This window comes from Mustela erminea, chromosome 10 (assembly GCF_009829155.1).
Source record: "Mustela erminea isolate mMusErm1 chromosome 10, mMusErm1.Pri, whole genome shotgun sequence".
Lineage (NCBI taxonomy): Eukaryota > Metazoa > Chordata > Mammalia > Carnivora > Mustelidae > Mustela > Mustela erminea.
In genome coordinates, this window is record NC_045623.1 from 84,076,698 (window position 1) to 84,098,828 (window position 22,131).

General features: G+C 51.0%; 1 protein-coding gene across 2 annotated transcripts in view; it reads right to left on the reverse strand.

Moving 5' to 3' along the window:
* C10H1orf94 (chromosome 10 C1orf94 homolog) overlaps positions 1–22,131 on the reverse strand; it is a 40,088-nt gene that overhangs the window by 8,282 nt on the left and 9,675 nt on the right. The window contains exons 2-6 of one of the 2 annotated variants that reach the window (XM_032302231.1): positions 10,398–11,083; positions 7,198–7,458; positions 5,787–5,962; positions 1,576–1,653; positions 243–308 (exon numbers count right to left, since the gene is read on the reverse strand). In XM_032302231.1, coding sequence (XP_032158122.1) covers positions 243–308; positions 1,576–1,653; positions 5,787–5,962; positions 7,198–7,458; positions 10,398–11,083 — 1,267 coding nt within the window. The remainder of the gene's footprint in view (positions 1–242; positions 309–1,575; positions 1,654–5,786; positions 5,963–7,197; positions 7,459–10,397; positions 11,084–22,131) is intronic. The other variant, XM_032302232.1, reaches the window with a different exon arrangement.

A 22,131-nucleotide genomic window follows, 5' to 3' on the forward strand; every position in this document is an offset into this window, starting at 1 on the left:
AGAATTTTCATTTTTTAATTTTGTACCATGTTCTTATATTACCTTTTTCAGATACACGCACAAATGTAAGGTTGTCTCAACATGCTGCCTCTGGAGCTAGGGGGACGTATTGTTGTTTGTGAAATGGGGTAACTGGGGAGACCCTGGGAGCCAGGCTGTCTCTCGTCTCTATTTTTCTTGACGCCACACAGCCCCTACTATTAAAAAAGTAGCTCCGGCTCACTTAATAAAGTAACCTGTACCTGTGGGCTCTTCTCTACCCTCTGGAACATTCCAACATACTTCAGGTCAGAGGTACAGTTTGCTCCCTGAGGGGAGAAAAGAGGCGTAGGGGTGTGAGTCTGAGCATGGCTTCTGTCCACCTGTGTGTGAGCAGGGGCAAGACCTGCCTGGAGACGCAGTGCAGTGTCAGCCTCTCCCCTCACACCCCCATATCTGCCCCAAGACTTTCACTGTCTCTGAATACACATGTGTGCCGCTTAGTGGCAAGCATAGACCTACGTCTTCCTTTGTGTCTCTGTATGTGTGTGTCTGTCTCTGCGGCTTTATTCTGATTCTGTGTTTTTGTGTATGTGTGTACAAGAGGCAACAAGCCATGGTCGTTGGCAGCATGGACTCTGAAGTTAGGCTGCCCAAGGTCAGACCCCGATTCTGTCCTCGTGTAATTTTCAAGCAGATATCCTCTCCTGGCTTACCCGTGGAAGTGGGGGGTGCCAGATTTAGCAAACAAACAAATAAAAAAGACATCCAGTTAGGTGTGAATTTCAGATAAACAGCAAATCATTTTTTCCATATAACAAGGACCCATACAATATTGGGGGCTTCCTTATACCAAAACTTTATTCACCATTTAACTGGATGTCTTCTATTTTAACTAACAAACTGACCCAGAGGGAGAGGAGTCCTTGGCCCCACCGATGCTGGGCAAAACCATGTGGTTTTCTTTGGCCAACAGAAGGCAGGTGCACGCTGCCATGTGCTAGCTCCAAGCTGATGCTTCCAGAAGCAGTGGGTGTTGCTGCTCACCTCTCCAGCTCTCCTGTCACCCACCCGAGGCAGGAGCAAAAGCTACTCTGTCTTCAGCCTGGTCCCCAAAGGGAGACCCGTGAAATGGGCTTGAACCCAATCCCAGCCCAGCTCAACCCACCCACAGACCTGTGAAGGAAAAATAAGTATTTATTGTTGAAAGTCTCTGGGGTATCGGGGCTGTCTGTCACCACAGCAAAAGCTAACTAGTATGTTAACTTTATGACCTTGCACACGTTGCTTAATCTCTCTGTGCCTCGGTTTCTTCATCTCTAACCTATTCCACCGGGTGGCTGTGAAGTTCATGCAGATAAAGCCCCTTGGAGAAGGGCTGGGATGCAGTGAGGGCCCTGGAAGCACCAGCATCTAACACTTAGGGACACAGGCTTGTTTCCAAGTGCACGCTGGCCTTCGTGTCTGTTCTCGGGGGCCAAGGGCGGGCCAGTAAATCTGGCTAGTGACTGCTGGACCAAGACGACGAAACAGATGTCCTTCTGACCTGAAGGCCTTCATGGCGCTGGGACAGAGGTGAGGAGGTTGTGTGCTCACCTGTCGGGAGTAACAGCCCAGCTGGGGAGGCAGGGTCTGCTGATAGGGCATCCTAGCTGCTCGCTGCGGGTACAGGCCCTGCGGGGAGAAGGGGGAGGCTCAGCGCAGTGGGGGCAAAGGGCTCCCCACCAGAGAGCAGCAGCCACTTGGCCCAGCTTCCTGCTCACAATGCCTGGATTGCCAGCTTGCTCGAGTCCGACCCACCACACTGCTAGCCAGACCCCTCCATCGACCCCTCACCAGGCTGAGCAGGCACAGCTCACACCACACAGGAAGCCCCTGCTGAGCAGGCTTCATAGCCTCTTGGGGGAGTGTTTAAGGGGAGAGGGATCTGATGGTCTCTTGAATCCCAGATCCGCCCCCTTGGTGGCTGTGTAACCTTGGGAAAGTCACTTCACGTCTCTGAGCCTCTTTTCGCTTGTCCATAAAATTACACGTGTTCAAACAGGTAGAGCCTGTGAAGGTAGCCAAATTATCTCTGTTGTTATCTATACCCTTTTTCTAAGTGCCTTTCCCCAGACTGCAGTCCTGCCCCAAGACGTGAGGCATCAATGAGCCTCTGCGTGTGTGCGTGTGCTGGTTTGCCTCCATGTTTGTTTCGGCATGTCGACACGGGTGCTTCCACTCGTACCCACCGCTGTGCGTTTCGGGAATATTAGGCTGGGTCTCTGCAGATGTGTGTCTGCACACCCACACATTCACCCGTGTCTGCTCCTTATGACGAGGACCGGCAGGAAGATAAATGAGTTAGTGCCTCCAACAGCGTAGAACTGTGCCCAGCGCATAGCAAGGGTTCTGTGAATGTTCGGTATTTTCAGCATCGCTCACTGCTCCCCCACCTTGAAGAGACGGTCGGGCCAGTTCAGCCGAATGGGAAGTAGAACCTTTATTCAGAACTTCATCTGGGGCGGCCCTGGGCGCCCATGTGTACACACACACACACACACACACACACACACACAGAGTTGGCTAGAGTGGGTGGGGTCAGATCATAGTCCCTCCAGGCTCAGACTGCCTCTACCTGACAATTCAGAGTTATCTCCTAAGACACAGCTCAAAGCAGCCCTCAGGCCAGTATGTCTTTCCAGAAGATTCCAAACCCCAAGATGGTGCCCACATTCTGGGCCAGCTTGTGCCAATTATCAAAGTGCTGATGGCTGACACTGTGCCCTTGATGACTTCTTCAGCACCCATGAGCTGACATGGGGCCCATGGTCCAGGTCCCCGAGTGTACACAACCTTCAGAGACTGCCCTGGCTCTCTGCTCCCAGGTGACTGACACAGGCCGTGGTCAGGCTGCTCCCACTGCCACCAGCCCCTTTACCTGCGGCCAGAGCACCAGTTCCCCTTCTCTGCAAGCCCTGCGGCCCCGGGGCAACCCTGCTCACCACCATGACCACAGCCTGGTCTCTGCGCCCCCCCCCCCCCCAGCCAGGGCTTAAACCTGAATAGTCAGACAGACAGGCAGGTTCCCTGCAGCTGTTCTGGTGCACGGCGAGCTCTGAGACCAGGTTCCACGTGCCCATCTCCCTCCTGGTCAGCCTGGGCTCTGCGTGCACAGCCAACTCCCCAGGGCCACCGTCCTCCCCACACCTGGGCTGGGCTGCCCCTGGGGCCCATGCAAGACAAAGAGCCGCCCATCCCTGCTCCGTCCTGGATGGGTTTGCAGGAGTCAGGACCACGCGCATCAGTATGAGCGGCACACTCTCTGACCTTCAGGACATTTCTAGTTGTTCAAATTGCAATATTGCAATTCTGCAATTCTGTAAAATCACAAGCAAGGGTAAATAAACATTCATTCTTCTTTGCTTGAGGTCACGGCCCCTTTCTACCTTCCCTCCTTAACTGGGAACAGAGTTCCTTTATGCCAAGAAGCAGCCTAGGAGCCTCCAGAGGTCCTTGGTGCTGCGGACTTAGTCTTCCATGGCTCTGCGTCACTCCACAGTGGAGCTCTGAGTAAATTGGATTTGGGACCTCATCTTTATTCCTAACGCCACGCAAGAGAAGAGACGAGGATAGACCGTTCCCTGTTTCTCCTCTCTGTCTCCTCAAGGTCTGTGGAGCTCCCTGACCCTGTTTCCTACGAAAATCAGGGCTGAATAATAATAAAAACCAACATCTGTATCATACCTTAGACTTTTCAAAGCCCTTTCTCACCCGTGGACTCAATTAACCTTACAACGGAGTCCATGCCACCGCCACCATCGCTGCTGCTAATTGCTACGAGCCCATTTCACAAGTGAGGAGACCAAGGCTCAGAGCATTTAGCTAACTTGAGCTTGCCCAGAGCCACCCAGCTTGAAAACAGCAGATTTCTTGAAACCCCAAGTCTTCCAGTTCCAGAACCTGCCTTCCTTTTATTATGTCAGGCCCCTTGATGAGCCGTCTTGAAGCTGGACAGCATTATGAAATCCTGAGAAGCTGTGAGAAGGTAAATGGCCCTGCTCTCCCTCGCTACCTGGGAGGGTCAGTTTCTCCAGCCAAGGCTAGGAAGCCTTAGAGGCAGCCATGAGCTGCAGACACCAGCATCTCTGAAAACAAAGGACCTTCATGCTCAGATAATACATTCGAATCTCACTCCCTCCAAAAAACCAAGCCAGAGACAATGGACATAGCAAGGAGCTCTTAGCCACTCTATAACGTGAGCCAGCGTGCACCTGCTTTATATGCTGAGCCCCGAGTGCACTTAGAGCGAATCAGTTTACAATGTATAAAATGATGCGGTTGCTTCTCTTCCCGGGTTGAGGGGCAAGTCATAGTGCTGGTCTGCGAATTGTGCCTGACCTGTGCTGGACTCTGGGCATCGCAGTCATCTAGGAACGCCCTCGCCTGGCCGACGCCCAGCCGGTGGTTAGGGTGGAGCCAAGGCTTTTAAATTACTTCAATGAACGAGTAAATATAAATAAAAAAGAACAGGTCGCTGAGTAGGTAAGTAAAGGACTGAAGAGTGAAGGGGCAAACACAGAAACGCCAGGTTGGGGAGCACTGGAGAAGAGGTCTGGGGACAGATGAGGGCACGAACAGGGCAGTTTTCTCAAGACCTAAGAAAGGACGAGACAGATACAGGACTGACTCACCCTAGCCTCCCCCTCCATCACGCTTCATGGCAGCCCCAGCTTGAGGTTCTCCATCCTGCAGGGGGAGGGGGTGGGCCCTTGTCCTCTTTAGCAAACAAACAAACAAACAAAAAGGCTTGAAAACAAAATATCAGAGAGAAAGACAGACACTTCGCTGAACTCTGTGAGCTTCTGGTTAAGCTTCTGGGGCTGAGTCTGGTGGTCCAGCTCAGAGAGGCTCTATGTGGGGTAGAGAAGATCTGCCTTCTGCACAGGGGACACCTAAGCCCAAGGCTTGCCGCTCTGTTGTAAAGGAGATGACACAGGGATCCAAGGAGTGAGGGAAGGGACACAGAGACTGGGTGAGATAATTTGCAAGTGTATTGTCTTCTCTGTGTGCCTTCTCCATGCTTTCCTGGGCCAGCCCAGGGCAGCAAGCCCCCAAGGATCTGAGTGTACAAGTTGGTGTATCCTGCACATACACCTACATGCCATTCTGGAGAGGCTGGGGCAGAGGCCAGTAGACCAAGAAATCTTAGATGCTGAGCACCTATCCTGGAGAAACTGAGCACAACCTAAAGGGACTGTTGAAGCTGCTGAATTGAACTAAGGTTTAAACCAGAGTGGACATTGATTTGATTTTTTTTCCTCCTTCTGTCCAGTGGGCGGCAGCTCTGAAGGGAGATTGACTTAATAGACAGACTAAAGAAACTACATTTTCCTGCATAAATAAGTTCCCTGAGGAAAATTTCCAGAAGCCATGCTCCTTGTGTTTCACCGTCCCTTTGTGTCTGGTCACGAACTCCCTTTAGGCTAGGAGCCCCAGACCGTGAATGCGTGCCAGGCCACGGGAGCTGGTACAAGCTAAGACTACTCAGATGTCCTTTAAATAAGGTGGTCATGTAGATTGGCATCCACCCCAGAACACTTGGGAGTGAAAAGGGGGTGATTAGAATAATTATGTTGGGACAAAAGACCAAAGCTGGGACTGTCCCAAGTACTCTAGGACACACATCATCCAACTCTAAAGGAAGTCACAGCAGGTGGATAGGAAACAAGGACTATGCCCTCATCCCGTGCTGGGAGCCCAAGCACTTCACAGGTTAACACTAGCAAAGCAGAGGTGAGGGACCCTCTCACTCACCTGATACTTACCTGATACTGCGGGAAGGTAGAGTGATTCGTGAAGACAGGAGGGGGCGGGTAGTTCAGGTTGAGCCAGAGTGGCTGGTTCAGGGTGGCTGAGGTCAAGGCGGTAGCAAAGCGTGGGGTGAAAACATTCCCTGTGTACTTGAGGTTGCTCTTGTCGGCCACCGTCACAGGTGGGTTAACTGTGAATCACAGGAGAAGGAGAGTGTCTCAGGGACTGCGGAAGGAGGAGGCCAACACACCCGCAGCACCAGGGCCACCCCGGGGTTCATGTTCTCAGATGTCAGGTCCTTTAAGCTCCAAGAGGGTTCCTCAAAGTGTGGGGGACTTTCCAACTACGGGAAAACGTCATTCGCACACACCTGGCCGATTTGGAAGAGGTGCGAATCCCAGCATGGTCTGGCTTAGAGCTCTTTCTCCACCATTCACTAGTAAAGGAGGTGGTTTATCAAGAGAAAACAATACACCAGGTTGCTAGAGCCATAGTTCACCCATGTAGAAAACCAAATGCTTCTCAGTGCTTTACAAAAATCCAGTTTTATACCAACAATTTATATGTCATTGGAATTCATACTAACCAAATTATTAAAGTAGCAGCCCCCTGAGGACATACACTTAGCCACACTGAGGACCTTACTCAGGTTATAGATAACCGACATGGTATGACCCCAAATTAGTCTGAATGGATGAGATCTGGTTGGGTTGTTCTAGGATATGAATCCTTGATTCTCCCCCTCTGTCCTGTGGGCTTCTAGAGTCAAAGATGGAGCTTCAACTTCCCCTTAGGAACCTCTTTTGGGGGAAAGGAGGTTTGACGGAGACAGATGTAAGGGAGAGAAAGGAGGGACATGGATAACCTCAGTGTAGGAATCATCTGAAGCATAGATTTTTCCTTGGCTTGAACAACTTGAGGGCATAGAGGTATGCGGGCTCAGGGCTGTATTCAAACTGACCCCTGGTGGCCCCCCTGGGACCCTAAAATTCACCTGCATTCCTCTAGCAGTGGTAGTACTGATAAGGGACATGGGAGAGAGTCATTCCCCCATTCTATGAGTTTAAAAACAGACGCCCAGAGAAAGCCAGTGACTGGCCCTTGGATGAGGCAGCCATTTGGTGGCGGAGCCATCACGGGGCTATGAGAGTGTCTGGAAGGGGCGCTGGGGTGGCTCAGTGGGTTAAAGCCTCTGCCTTCGGCTCAGGTCATGATCCCAGGGTCCTGGGATCGAGCCCCGCACCAGGCATTCTGTTCAGCGGGGAGCCTGCTTCCCTTCCTCTCTCTCTGCCTGCCTCTCTGCCTACTTGTGATCTCTGTCTGTCAAATAAATAAATAAAATCTTTAAAAAAAAAAAAAAAGAGTGTCTGGAATCCCCTTCCTCTCCAGCCCCCCCTCCCCCCCCCCCGCGCAGGGCCAGCTTACGTTTCAACTCCAGCCCGTCCACCTCCACTTTGCTGCGAAGCTTTAGCTGCATGCTTGGGTTTTTGGTGGCCCCAAGAAACTCATAGAGCAGGTTCTTCTCAGCCGGCCACGCAGGCTTCTTGGCTGGTAGGGCCGTGGTCACAGAGCCCACTGGGTCACTGCACCCCTCTTCACCACAGGTGTCCTTCCGGCTCTGGGGCCACTGACTGAGAAAGAGGCTCTCTCGACCCTTGGTCGGCTCCTTGATGCCAGAGTTCCATTCTATGGCAGGGGAGGGGAAACTGAGTCAGTGGATCTGGTTGGCCACGGGCTGGATGCGGGGAGCACTTTCTTGTGGACCAAGTGACAGGTCCTCCCTAGCACACACCTGTGGCTCAAACCATTCTGGGGTCTCCCTTCCAGCCCAAGCCAGTCACAGTCTCTTCCCTGAAGCCTTCATGGACCACTGCCCATCACAGCCTTCCCCTCTCATGCGTGCAAACGTGGATCTGTCCATCCGTCCATCCTCTCTTCCTGCCATCCAAACTCCCATCCTTCCAATTACCTTCCTGTTCTCTCTCTCTCTCTCTCCTCCCTCCCCTTTTCTCTGCTTTCTCTCCTTTCTACCTTTTTTCTTCCTTCTCTGCCTCTTTTGTTTCTCTCTTCCCTCTATTCATCCACAGTGTCAAGCTTGGGATACGGAGCTGCCTTCAGCCCCGCCGCCTGGCTCCATAGGGAAGATGCGCAGCTTCTGTAGAACACGTGGCCTAGCTGAGGTCCGGCCCCTCACCGTGGACTCTACTCCTGCTTTGGTGCTCACGGGTGATCCAGCCCGTTTGGCAGCACCAGGCCCTGACCTGAGTACTGAGGACACCGATGAGTCAGAGCCAGACTCAGGCCTGCAGGAGCTCACAACAAGGAGGGAGAGAGAGAGAGACAGACCCAGAAATAGCTCCAGGACAAGGCAGATGGGAACTGTGAGGTGACAGAGGGACACAGTGGGAGAAGAGGGTGGCTGAGACGGCTTCTCTCAGAGAGGGTCAGAGGGTTTCCAGAAGGAAGTGGGCCTTCCAGGAGGCCTTCCATCCAGGAGTACAGGGAGACGGCATGGCAGGGGCAGGCATCAGAGAGACTCAGCAAGTGCATGTCCACACAGTGCGTGCCGTTGGGGCCAGGCCCGGGTCCCTCTGCAGACAGACAGAGCGGTCTCCTGGTGTGGGATGCTGGCTGGACCATCCCAGGACCCTCCAGAGCAGTGATTTTTTTCACCTAGATTTCCTTTCGAGCAAAGGGACTCATTCTTCAATCAAAATTAACTATGGGCGAGATCGTATTTATGTGGGTTTGTTTGTTTTTAAGGCAATGTCTGGCTGAAGTAGTGTTTTCCACTCCTTTCCCAGCCTGAAGGCTTTGCAGGTCTCCATGGAGCTTGGCTGGGAAAGAGCGCCGGACACCCAGCAAGGACCTCAGATTGTTCCCGGTGCAGCTGGATCAGAGGACCTGTGCCCAGTGTCACCTGTTGGAAATGGATTGGATCCCTCCAACTCGTGGCCCCACTGCAGGTCAGTGGTCTTGTGGCTAAGTCTGGATAGGACAGGGCCTGCCCTCCTAGCACCATCCCAGCGAAGGAAAGAGTGCTCTAGCCTGAGCCAATTTAGAAGAAAATGACATTTTTAGCAAAACATGTCCCTGGAGTCTCTTCCAAGAGTTTCTGTGGTTGCCAAGTTTAGCCCCCAGCCAGTGTGCTGAAATAACAGTACCCACTAATAATAGCCTTTTCCCCAGAGACCCACACACCTGCCGTCTCTCACACACCTCCCGTTGCCTTGAACAGGCCTGCCACTCACTCAACTCCAAAGCTCCCTCTTAATGTCTGTGTACACAGACAGACAGAAGACAGACACACACACATTCTTGCCTGTTGTTCCTCTGCCTCACTTATATGTGCACAACAATGCACACAAGATGGATACACAGAGATACACACAGAGAGACACACTCGGATGTCCCCACACCCACATTTTCTCTAACACACCTACATCTATAAAACGTCCTTTGGCACACCTTTGCCCACACATCTATACATAGATACACACACACACACACACACACACACACATGCACACTCGTAGTGGGGAGGGTGGGTGGGACAGGACGACCTCCAAGCCAGCAGCCCCATCCCACAGAGAGCTAGCCAGGTGTCCTTCCTGGAGAAGGAGGTAGTAGGAAAAGTCTCACGCTCTGGGCAGGGCTCAACTGTCACACGCAGAACTCGCAAAAAGCCCTCTGCATCCCAGGGCCTTCCCAGGCCCCAGAGTCCAGCTTGCTGTCCCCAGCTCTGATTACTTGGCCTTCCCAGAATGTTCCAGAACACAGAACATGCACCTCTTCTCTTAAGGAGATGGATTCGGGCCCTCCCAACACAGCATCTCAGTTATCAATCCATGCTTACAGCCTGGGGGTGATTTTTCTTTTGGTTGACATATGATCAACTCTCCTAAAGACTGCTGACTGTAAGCAAATGCCTCTGCCATCAGTCTGCCTTGGAACCATTCAGTCTGAGTGGCTGGATCGCAACATGCAGAACCTGGAGGTGGGGTGGGGGGAACTTGGAAGGTGGCTGGGCTTTCAGGAAAGGGTGTGGACTCCTCAGTTAGCAGGTGGAAAGACATTGTTCTAGGGCTCAGGAGTCCCAGGGAACAAGTTCGGGGCAGTCTGGATGGCACTGGAGAGTTTGCACGTCCCCACCCACCCCATCCCGGCCCCAGAGTGAGGACCAGTCCTCATGGTCAGAACAGGTGCCTCCATCGGAAGCCAGATGACCCCAGCTGCTAATCACACTTCCCTCCTATCCATCTTAAAGTCCCTATGCTGCAGTTTCAGCTGGGGTAAATGCCTCCGTCAATGTATTCTGCATGCCTGGATTCAAAAAATGAGCCAGTTACCACATGTGCCTCTATCTCCTCTCAAAGTGTGTTGGGATCAAGGCCACTATGTTTGCTTCCACAAGCTATGTCCCCATACATGGGCATCCAGCAAAGGGGGCCTGTGGGTGCTGAAAACTGCTTGCACTTGGGGACTGTGTGCATCAGAGAGACCACCGTGTCTAACTCTGTTCAAAGATGCTGCGTGCACCTGCTGCAGCTCTAATGGGCTCTCTGGCAGGTTCCTCCCTGCAGGCCCACTCACTAGCCCAGCCCCCAGCCCCCAGCCACACTCACCCATTAAGAGGTGCCCCTCCACAGTGGACTCAGCCTCAGGCTTGGAGCAGATCTTGGCAAACACCGGGAGCTGCTTCTTCTGAGCAGGGAGCTCAGGAAGCTTGTCAGGGGGTGCAGGAGCCGGGGCCGGCAGCAGGAGGAAGGGGCCTAGCCCTGTGGGTTCCCTGGGTCCCGGGCCACGGAACATGCTGTTCTGCAGGAAGTCTTTGATGGCCCTGGTCTCCTCCAGCACCACCTTGTTGTCAGGAGCCTTAGCTGTCTCTGTGGACCTCAGGGGGAACTGCGCCAGGAGCTTGTTGATTTCTGAGTTGGAGGCGCCCAGGATGTGGCCCCCATCTTCTGTCCCCTTAACACTCTTGACCTTGGCAGCACGCAGAATGCCTGTGACTGTAGACATGACAGAATCGCAGTCCTGCCGGCTGCTGATCATGGACACGGCCACCTTCGGATCCAGAAGGGAGTCGGCGGCAAGGATGGTGGCTCCTGGGTACTCACTGCTGTCTGCCAGTGGGGGAGGTGCAAGAAGGCAGGGAGCCGGCTGTCTGGGCCCCTCAGGGGAAGTGCCGGGTACCTCCAGCTCCCCAGAGGTCTCTGTGACTAAGATGAGGTGCTCTTTGGTCAGGCTCAAGAATTCCTGCTCCACCAACAGGGAGATCTCATCTTTGTCACGGCTGAGCTCCAGAGCTCTGCAAACAGGTCAGAAAGAGTTGCTTTAGTGTCAGCTCACTCAGGGGTTGGGGGTGCCTGTAGCAGGCCCCAGGCCACAGGGAAAGGGGACAGAGAGAACACATCTCCAGGTAAGAGAAACCCATTGCTTTCTCAAGAGGGAAAATGCACAAACCGCAGATTCCCAAGATGTTTCTAGGCCCCCAGCAGGGCCCGGCACCAAGAGCACAGTTCTGGGAATCGGGACATTGGGGTCCTCTCCAGATGCTCCATCTTGCTGAGTAACCTGAGTCTCAATTTCAGTCCCTCCCTCCCTGTTCAGTTGTGCCCGGGACATGAAGCAATGAAAGACGAGGCACGCTGGGGTAGGGAATGAGTCAACAGCCCTGAGCACAGAGGCCAGAGTGCTGGGGCTGAGCCCCAGGAGTAGAGGGCTGGACCGGTGCCCTAGCTCCCTCATTTCCCCGCTATGACCCTGGGCAGGTCGCTCAGCATCTCCATGCTCTGTCTCCTCACCTGGTCAACAAGAATATCAGAGATGGCAAAGCACTATGGCCTAGGGTAAGGCTGACCCAAGGTGTGTCAGCCTGGTTGGATCCTGGAGACCGCACTGTGGTCCCTGTGGGTGGAGACCTATGGCTCCCCGCAGGCTGGCACGGCCCTCTGACCAGATCAGGGCATCTGCATTAAGCCTCACCTCTTGGGAGCACAGGAGTCACTTGGTCCCTGCACAGATTCACAGGCATCTCCCTGAACTCCCACACCAGCCTCTACCCACACCTCCAACACTGGGTCCCAGCTGGACCCCTGATGGTCAACACCAGCCTGATGGGCCCGATGGGGCCCAGGGACTCTAGGTGCTTGCTTGCTGGCTCTTTCCAGATGGCAGAGAGAATGCCAATTGTCAGGCTGGCATCTTTATTGCCAGCCTGGCATCTTTAGCTAGGGGGCACCTTCCTCCCTGACACGGTCAGAAGGACCGCGGCAACCTAGCTTAAAACCATCTGCTTTCCATATGTGATGAGCTCCATAAAAAGTGGCTGAGGTGGTCTACAAAGAGCATTCTGGAAACCGCTCAGTGCCCCCTGGGGGAGGGTGGTGAAGCCAATGAAGGGGCAGGAGGAAGATGAAAGTGCCCACGAGGAGAGCTTAGCCGTGGGGGAGGCCAGGAGCACACCCCTACCCTGATGGTTCCTCCCCAGGGCTCAGTTTGAGTCTCTTGAGCAGGGACCATGAATCCTGCCGGCCGGGATGTGCCTTCCTCGTAATGCTCTTCGTGCGTGAGCATGTGCCTCACCCGTGCAAAAGAACAGATGCGCACACTTGTGGATATGTTTGATGAGCACACACACGCACTGGTGCAAAACAACACGGGGCAAGGGAAAAAGTCACTGTACTTGACAACCACTCAGAACGGGCATAGTAGACAGTCCCAGGTTCTCCCAGCTGTGCCAGGCATTACCCCCTGAGCTGCTGGGTCCTCGTGAGGTCCAGGGGGTCCTGGGAAAGGAGCTGGGTGGCCAGAGCCCTCAGGAAACACAGGTAAGAGCATGTCACCACTTAACCAACTGACCACCAGCCCCGCAGGTGGCCTCAGCAGACTTAGAAGCAGAGATGGGCCAGGAGAAAGCAGATTCCAGCCAAGCAGACCTGGGTCTCCATTGGGCACTAATGTCTATTTCATGTCAGACCCTGGAACCTCAGGGCCTCCTCTGTAGCCTGGGCATGACACCTGAACCAAGGTTGTGATGATGGGGTGAGAACCTGGGGAGGCAACCCGGGTTTGAGCTTGGCACTCGTCCTCTGGGAGCTCCCAAAGGCGGCGTTGCTACAGGGACACGGGGCTGTCTTCCACTCTGGTTCTCTCGTCCCTTTCATTCTCTCCTCTTCCCCTTCCCCCTCCCCCCTGCCCTCTCCCATTCCTTTCCTTTCCTCTGTCCCATGTCTAGACTTTGGCTATAAATAGGACCCACTCTCATGGCTATGTTCCTGCGAACAATCAGAATAAAGAGACCCCCCTTCTTCCTCTTCATCATCATCCTCAAAGGGAACAGGTGAATCTCGAGTTACAGAAACCAGACATTTGAAAATAAAAAAAAAAAAAAAACCTTGCAAAGCAAGCTATATACCAATAGATTTTTTTCTTTTTTTTTTAGGAAGACCTACTACAATTATGTCAATTTTAAAACATTGTGATAACGGTATTGTGGTTTATACTTAACAAAAAAATGAGTCCTTATCTCTTAGAGGTAGATAAAATTATGTCTAAGATTTGCTTTAAACTTAATCTAGCAGGGTAGAGGGAAGAGGGGGACATAGATGAAACAAGGTGGCCATGGGTTGACCATCACTAAAACTGTGTGATTGATCAGTACATGGGTTCATCATGTACTATTGATTCTGCTTCTGGCTGATTTTTTTTTTTTTAAATAAAAATGTTGCACAGTAGATGCACACAGAAAAAGTCTCACCGCTTGAATCCTCTCAAGTACCAACTCCAGGAGAAGTCAAAGCAGATTCTAAAAGACCCTCAGGACCCTGGAGTGCCTGTATCAAAAACACCCACAGACCGTCCCTTCTCAGCACTCAAGAGGACCCTTGTGTCCCCTTCCCAACCTGGGACACAGGCAGATGCTGAGGATGAACCCCTGTTCTTTTTTTTTTTTTCTTTCCATTCTGTTCAGTTAGCCAACATAGAGTACATCGTAAGTTCTTGTTATAGCGTTCAACAATTCATTAGTTGCCTGTAACACCCAGTACTCATCCCAACCTGTGCCCTCCTTAATACCCCTCACGTGGTCACCCCATTCCCCAGCTCCCTCCCTTCTGTAACCTTCAGTTTGTTTCCCAGAGTCCAGAGTCTCTCATGGTTTGTCTCCCTCTCTGATTTCTTCCCACTCAGTTTTCCCTCCCTTCCCCTCTGGTTCTCTGCTCTATTCTTTATGTTCCACATATGAGTGAAACCATATGATAATTGTCTTTCTCTGCTTGACTTCCTTCACTTAGCATAATCCCCTCCAGTTCTATCCATGTTGATGCAAATGGTGGGTATTCATCCTTTCTGATGGCTGAGTCATATTCCATTGTATATATGGACCACATCCTCTTTATCCATTGGTCTGTTGAAGGGCATCTCATGAACGCCTGTGGCGTTCTCATGAACTCCTCTGGCACATTACAGCAATCAGGGGCCCCTTAGGAAGTTGGCATTCCCAGCAGGGGCAGCGCAGTACCAAGGATACAGGGTCCACTCTGGCTGTGGGCCCTCCATGCACCCCTGAAATGCTGCCGCCAACCTCCCAGCCCTCCCTTGAGCCAGTCTCCACAAACTCCTACTTCCCTTGCTTCTGTCACAAATCCACTACAGGCCAGACAGGAAGCCATGCATCCCTATACATGCTTGAATTTAATCTTCTTCACACTCGTGAGCAAGAGATAGCATCATCCCCACTTTACTGATGGGGAAAAATGAGCCTGGCCGAGGACAAGGACCTTGTCACCTAGAGAGTGTGGGAATGTGGGTAGGTTCAGCTGCCTTCACGACTTCCCCTTACCCCATCCAGCTTCCTTTCCAGGGATAGCTATCCAGCAAAGACTCCCTGCTTCATGGCTGAGCTCTGTTCCCCAATCAGAGTGCAATCAGGTCTATTGCTGGTTTCATTCCATCACTCCAGCCTGGGGAGGATCATCGTGGTGAGTCCTGAGTCTGTCATCCATGGCATTAGCTGTCCCTGACAGGTTCATGTCAGCTGCATGTCTGATGAGCGTGTCTCCTGGGTCTTCCGCCAATTTACAGATAGAAATGTTGAAGGGAATGAGTCCAGGGCTGAGCCTAGGAGACAGTGCCAGAGACCCTCCCCACAGCCTGACAGTAATCCTGCATCAACACTTTGGGGGAATAAATCAATCCAGTCACTATCTTCCAATCTCTTCTTCTCCAAGACAGCCTTTATCAAACACCTCTCTGCAATCAAGATTCATCACACAGTTACAAGTCCCTGATCCAGGATGTCCCTACCTGCCTTCTCTCCAACCCCCAAGAAAACAAGATTCGTTTGTTCTTGTTTGTTCTAGAAAACTGCCTGCCTACAGTGTTAAGATGTTCTCAGAACTCAGATCAATCCATTTCTCTGCTTAAACCCTAATGTGGAATCTCATTACTTATAGGATGAAATTTAAACTCCTTCCTGGCCTTCAGGGCAGATACTAAGTGGCCCCTCCTGCTTTGACTCCTTCACCCAAGCCCTTCTGGCCTTAAAAATATTCCTTGACATGCCAAATTCATTCCAGCCCCAGGGCCTTTGCATTTCCTGTGGAATGCTAGATCATCCCCTGACTGCTTCTTCTCATCATTTAGGCCTCAGCTCATGTTTCCTACTCCCAAAGGAGCCTTTTCTGCCCATTTTTAAAGTGCCCCCCCCAACTAGGCACTCTCTGCCCCACCAATCTGCATATTTTCTTCATGGTATTAACTATCATCCACAGCATCTTTTTGTCTTTACTCCCCACAACAACATAACCTCCCCGAGGGCAGGGATTATATCTTGTTCAGCACAGAGCTCCAGGGTTTAGAGCAGTGCCTGACATCTGACTCCAGCTCAGGGAGAGTTTGCTAAATCAATGAGGAAACTAGCTCATGAACTTATCTTTACCCGTATCCATCTCTTGGAGCTCTTGACATTGAAAGCTCTGTTGCCAAAGACTGCTCAGCTCCTCCCCACAGGTTGCAAACTCTGTGGCTTTGGTTCCATTTTCTGGCCCCCACATCTGGCCTGACATCCCTAAGCTGGTCAGATGACACAAGCCACCTGTTCAGCCCAGTCCTAAGAATGCCCCACCTCTACACAGCAGTCCCACGGCAGACCCCACAGAAAGCCTACCTGACCTTTGCAAGCACCTTGGGGATCCCAGGAAGATTTTTTATTCTTCCCACCACTTCCCTGGGTTCAATGTCAAGTCCGCTCCCCTGCATTTCCTGGAATCTATCTTTTCTTTTCTCCTCCTAAGAAGTTTTGCCGATCCTGGCACCTCTCCCATGCTATTTGCTTTCTCCTTTGAGTTGGTAAAAACCATCAAATCTGCCACAGACTCTATCACAGTGAATCATTCAGGAAGGTTAACCCAGTTCCCAGGTGCTGACAAAGAAAGAAGTCAGGATTGGTGCTGTGGTTCCAGTGGGCCGCCACCACCTCTGCGTTGCCCACCTCCAGGAGTGACAAGTGTCTGCCAGCGGCTCTAGATGTAAGCGCTATGCGTGATTTCTGCATTTGCAGTGTTCAGAGTCATATAAAAATAAAGGCTATTGACTGGTTGGCACCCCTTCCCAGAATAATGACTAAGCAAGCACACTGTTAGCTCCCAACAGCGGTTCTGTGTACATGATAACACAGAGCAAAGATGAAAACTGCTATTCGTCCAAGCCAGACAACAGAAAAACACAAGCAGAGAATTGTTAGTGCTACAAGAGGACACCCAAAACAAATATTTTCTTCCCACCATGGCATTTCAGACCAACGACAAACATGGTATCCATGCCCAGTACCCGGGTAACATGGCTGGTGATGCTGACGGAGGTGAAGGACCCCAGGACTGATGCAGACCTGGGCCTGAGTGACAGTCCCTCCACGGACTGACCTCATGACCATGGGTGAGGTTCTGACTTCTCTACCTGTCTGCATAGCTGAGCAGCAAAGCATAGTGGCCAAGAGCTCTCTCCTTGAAAGAGTTGGAAACGGACTCAAACCCCTGATGGTTAACAGAGGCCAAACATTATGCAAGCTGGCTAACATGTTTAAGCTCAGGTCCCAGGTCACAAAATAATAAGAAGGCTTAGCACTTATGGAGAGCTAACTAACCGGCCAGGTGCTGTGTTAGGTAGTTTCCATGCCCTTTCAAGAGGGTGGAATCAAATCCCTCAACAGCCCCAGTGGGGTAGTGTGGTCAACTGCTCACAGTAACAGGCCCCATTTTATCATAGCTTCCTATGTCCAGGCCCTTCAGGAGTTTCCACCAATCTTGATTCAGTAATAAGGAAAAATATCTAGGAATAAATTTAACCAAGAAGGTAAAAGACCTGTACTCTGAAAACTATAAGACACAGCTGAAAGAAATTGAAGACAACACAAATGAATGGAAAGATACACCATGCTTATGGATTGGAAGAATTAATATTGTTAAAATGTCCATCTAACCCAAAGCAATCTGCAGATTCAGTGTAATTCCTAACAAAATGCTATTATATAGCTAGAGCGAATAATCCTAAAATTCATATGAAACCACAAAATGCCCCAAACAGCCAGATCAACCTTGAGGAAAAAAAAAAAACCAAAGCTGAAGGTATCATGCTCCCAGATTTCAAATTAGAATACACAAAGCTATAGTAATCAAAACAATATGGTGCCAGCACAAAAGTAGACCCATAGATCAATGGAACGGAACTGAGAGCCCAGAAATAAACTCATGATTGTATGGTCATTTAATCTGCATAAAGGAAGCAGGAGTGCACAGTGGAGAAAAGACAACCTCTCCAATAAATGCTGGTGGGAAAACTGGACAGCTACATGCAAAAGAACGAAATGGGACCACATTCTTACACCATCTACAAAAATAAATTCAAGATGAATTAAAGACCTACATGTAAGACCTGAAACCATAAAACTCCTAAAAGAAAACAGGCAGTAGACTCTTGGATAACAGTCTTGGCAATATTTTCTTGGTTGTCTCCTCAGGCAAGGGCAACAAAAGCAAAAATAAACATTTTGGGACTACATTCAAACGAAAAAGCTTTCGCTCAGTGAAAGAAACCAACAGAACAAAATGGCAATCTACAGAATGGGAGAAGGTATTTGAAAATATGTACCTGATAAGGGGCTAATGTCCAAAATCTATAAAGAACTCATAAAACTCAACACCAAAAAAAAGAAAGAAAGAAAGAAAGAAAGAATGAAAGAAAGAAAGAAACAACAGCAACAACAACAACAACAAAACCTAATAGACACTTTTCCAAAGAAGAATACAGATGGCCAACAGAAACATGAAAAGATACTCAACATCACTCATTAGTAGGGAAACTCAAGCCAAAACCATAATGAGGTATCACTACACACTTGTCAGAATGGTCACTATCGAGCAGATAAAAAATACCAAGTATTGGCGAGGATATGGGGAAGAGGGGACCCTCAGGCACCGTTACTGGAAATGTAAATTGGTGCAGCCACTCTGCAGAATAGTATAGAGGCTCCTCAAGAAATAAAAAGAAAAATACTATCCAGCCCAGCAATTCTGCTTCTGGGTATTTTCCCAAATAAAATTAAAACGCTAATTTGGAAAGACATAAGCATCCCTATGTTCACTGCAGTGTTATTTACAATAGCCAAGATCTGGAAGAAACATAAGTGTCCATCAAGAGAAGAATAAAGAATATGTGGCGCGTGCACGTGCATGCGCGCGCGCGCACACACACACGGGAATATTACTCAGCCATCAAAAAGAACGAAATCTCGCCATTTGTGACAACATAGATGGACCTAAAGGGTATTCTGCTAAGACAAATAAGGCAGATGGAGAGAGACCAATGCTGTATGATTTCACTTACACGGGAAATCTGAAAATGAAAACAAATGAACAACCAAAACAAAATGGAAACAGACTCATAAATACCGAGAACAAACCGGTGGTTGCCAGAGGGGGAAGATGGAATGGGCAACACAGGTGAAAGGAATTAAGAGGTACAAACTTCCTGTTGTAAAATACACGAGCCACAGGGATGGAAAGTACAGCATAGGGAATATAGTCAATAACATTGTACTGTAATAATTTCACTTGGCGACAGATGGTGACAAGACTTATGGTAAGCTTTTTGTAATGTATATAAATGTTGAATCCCTACGTTGTACACCTGAAACTAATATAATATAATATGTCAACTATATTTCAATAGAAATAGAATCCAAATAATAAACAAAATACATTTCATACAGAAAAGAACAATGAGCGGAGACTCAAAGTGCTTGGACATTAGGACCTCATCCCATGTTTGTCTTGGGACTTAGCAACGCCCATGGGCACGGGAGTAGGAGAGCCTACCAGAGGATGACACAGCCCATGGAGGGGAAACCCCAAGGCCCCCGGGCCACCCATTGCCACCCCCAGCTGACTGCAGACGTGGGTGAAGGGGAGCCCCATATAGTCAGGCCCAGCCCCTCCAAGAAGAACCACTCTGCTGATCCCAGGCCAGACTGCTGACCCACAGGAAGGGAAGCTAAGTGGTTAGTGATGGTTATGAGTCACCAAGCTTCGGGGTGGTTTGTCATAGATCAAAAGATAACTGACACAGAGAGGATTTTCCCAGTTTTTAAAAATGAAGAAGCAAAGAGACAGAGAAGTTAAGTAATTTTCCCAAGGTCCCAGAATTGAGAGGTAACAATGGGAATGAGTGGAGGCAATCTTGTTCACATGCTACATTTTTCCAAATGCTGGACCGCCTTGTTCTGCAAACACCAAGTGAGAAGTTGTGTGGGAGAATAGTAGGTGTACACACCCAAGTTAGGAGGGTGAGAAAAGCCTCATTGAGGAAGTTTCATTTAAACTGGGGGAGAAAAGAAAGAAGCATGTATTTAGGTAAAGAATGCAAGGAAAAGCTTTCCAGACACAGGGAATAGCATATACGAAGGCCATGAGGCAGAAAAGGGCTTGGTGCATTGGCATGACTGATGCTGGAGTGCGTGGGGCACATGAAGGGTGGGGTCACGCCAGGTGAATTTATAAAGAGATAAAAGCAGGAGGTGGTATGTGCCAGGACTCTGAGTGATGAGAGGGGATTCGATTCCAAAGGCACAGGGAAGCAGTGGAGAGATTTCAGCAAGGAAGCGCCAGGCTTAGGTATTTTCCCTCCAGGGAGCAGCCCAGAGGAGTGACAGGAGGGGTCTGGGGCCTGACCCACCATCTGTGCTGTATCTACTGGGTGCCAGGTATATGCTCAGCACTTGTCCTTCCAACAACTAGGAAGGGTGAGCAGCACCTTCATTCCCAATTTAGAAAGAAGAAATGGAGACTCAGGAAGTCTGAAAGGTAACTTCAAGTTCACCCAAGATCAGGGTTGGATCCAAGGCCACTCGGCTCCAAGCCTCTGCCTGTAACCACTGCCCTACATTGCCCCAAACAGCAGAAGTGGGAGAAGGAGCCGGGTCTTCGCCGTCGGGATGCCCGCACTCAAACCCCAGCTCTGTCCTTTCTGACGAGGTGACCTGCAATTCACTTCCTTTCTCTGACCCTGGGTGCAGGAGGCCAGAGGCCAAGGAGCCAGCCAGGACCGAGGAGGAGGCGGCAGAAGACACAACTTGGTGGGCAGGTGAATGGTTATGAGTGGGGGTGGGGAGGAGACCCCCAAAAGCCCCATATAAGGAGAGGTCTTCATTACAGAGGCAGAAGCTCTGCTGTCCAGTCCAGCGCCCACCCCTGCTTGACCAAAGTAGTGGACATTTCTAGGTCTTCCTGTCTGCATGAGGAGCAGAAACCCTGGTGCATTAGTCACAGCACCCAGGGTGCCCTGCCCCGTGTGGAAGGAAAGGACACAGCCGTCTTGGTCAAAGCTACCTTGTCTCTTCTATCTTCCCTCTCCTCCACATGTGGGATTCACTGACTCGCTCTGGGTCTCCCTCCCCACACACACACGCCACACCCATGCACACACATACCACAGCCATGCACACACATACCACAGCCATGCACACACACACACGCCACAGCCATGCACACACATACCACAGCCATGCACACACACACACCCCCCGCAGCCATGCACACACATGCCACACCCACGCACACACACTACACCCATGCACACATGTACCACAATCATACCCCCCACCCAGGTGCACACACATACACACAGCCATGCACACTGTGCAAACACCTCACCCACATCCCACACAGCCATACACACATACACCCAACACACACAGCGCACACAGACACACACACTACCACAGACTTGTGGAAACCCAGCAGGAAGGAAAGGAATGAGAAGGGTGGATTCCACCTGTCCCAGCGGTGAGGGGCCAGGCTCTGAGGGGCTCAGTTTACGGGGGAGGGGGCACTTGAGAGAATAGGTAGATTCACTCGCCACCCCAGGCCCCGCACACCTGGCTCCCAAAGGTACCTAGGAGACCCTGACCTCTGTCTGCAGGGACATCTCGGGGGGGCAGAGGGGTGGGGGGCCTTTAGAAGGCTGGACCTCCCGCCCCTCCTCCACCCTGCAGGCTGGGGAGGATTAAGTGAAACCAGGAACGTGAAGCACTCGGTAAACTCTAAGGAGCGCTATGCAAATGTTAGCAGCTCCAAGGAGAGAGCTGCTGACCCCCTCACCGCTGCCTGGGGCCCAGCTGGCTGAGGGTGGGGGTGGGGGAAGATGTCTTGGAACCTCAGTCTTGTCACCTGCACCGTGGGCATAGTGACGCCACTCGGGGTTAAAGGAGGTAAACCCATGAAATGCCTCGGCTGCCCCAGCACCAAGCCTGGACTTGGCGTTCCTCTCACTTCTCAGCAAAGGCCTTCACGCTGATAGAGCCCATTTTTTACGGTGTCCATCCTTGGCAAACACAGCCAGAAAGCTCCGTCTCCTTCCTTCTTGCATTTCTTTGGAACACCTTCTCAAAGCTGTGTGTCCCTTTTAAACCTGAGGCTCTGTCATCTTTGACCCCCAAAGTACCCCGAGAACTTTCATACAAATGCACAGGAGTCACGTGGGGCAATGGTTCCGAATGCAGATTCCCAGGCACTCTTGAGGAGATGGCCACTCCATTGGTCAAGAACGGGGCCTGGGTATCTGCATTCTGAATAGGTAGCCCTCCTTCCACCCCCTCGTGGGTGTTGACACAAATGATGCCTTTGATGCACAGGAGATAGCCAGCCAGGTGGGAATTTCCCTCGGGGCAGGTGGGACAGAGAATGCAGAACAGCACAGGGAATTGGGACACCTTCCCCAGCCCCTCCCTGACCCTTGTCCCTCAGGAGAAGCTGAGGGAAGCTGAGCTTCCCTCAGGAAGCTGCTGAGGGCTGGGTCCCCAGA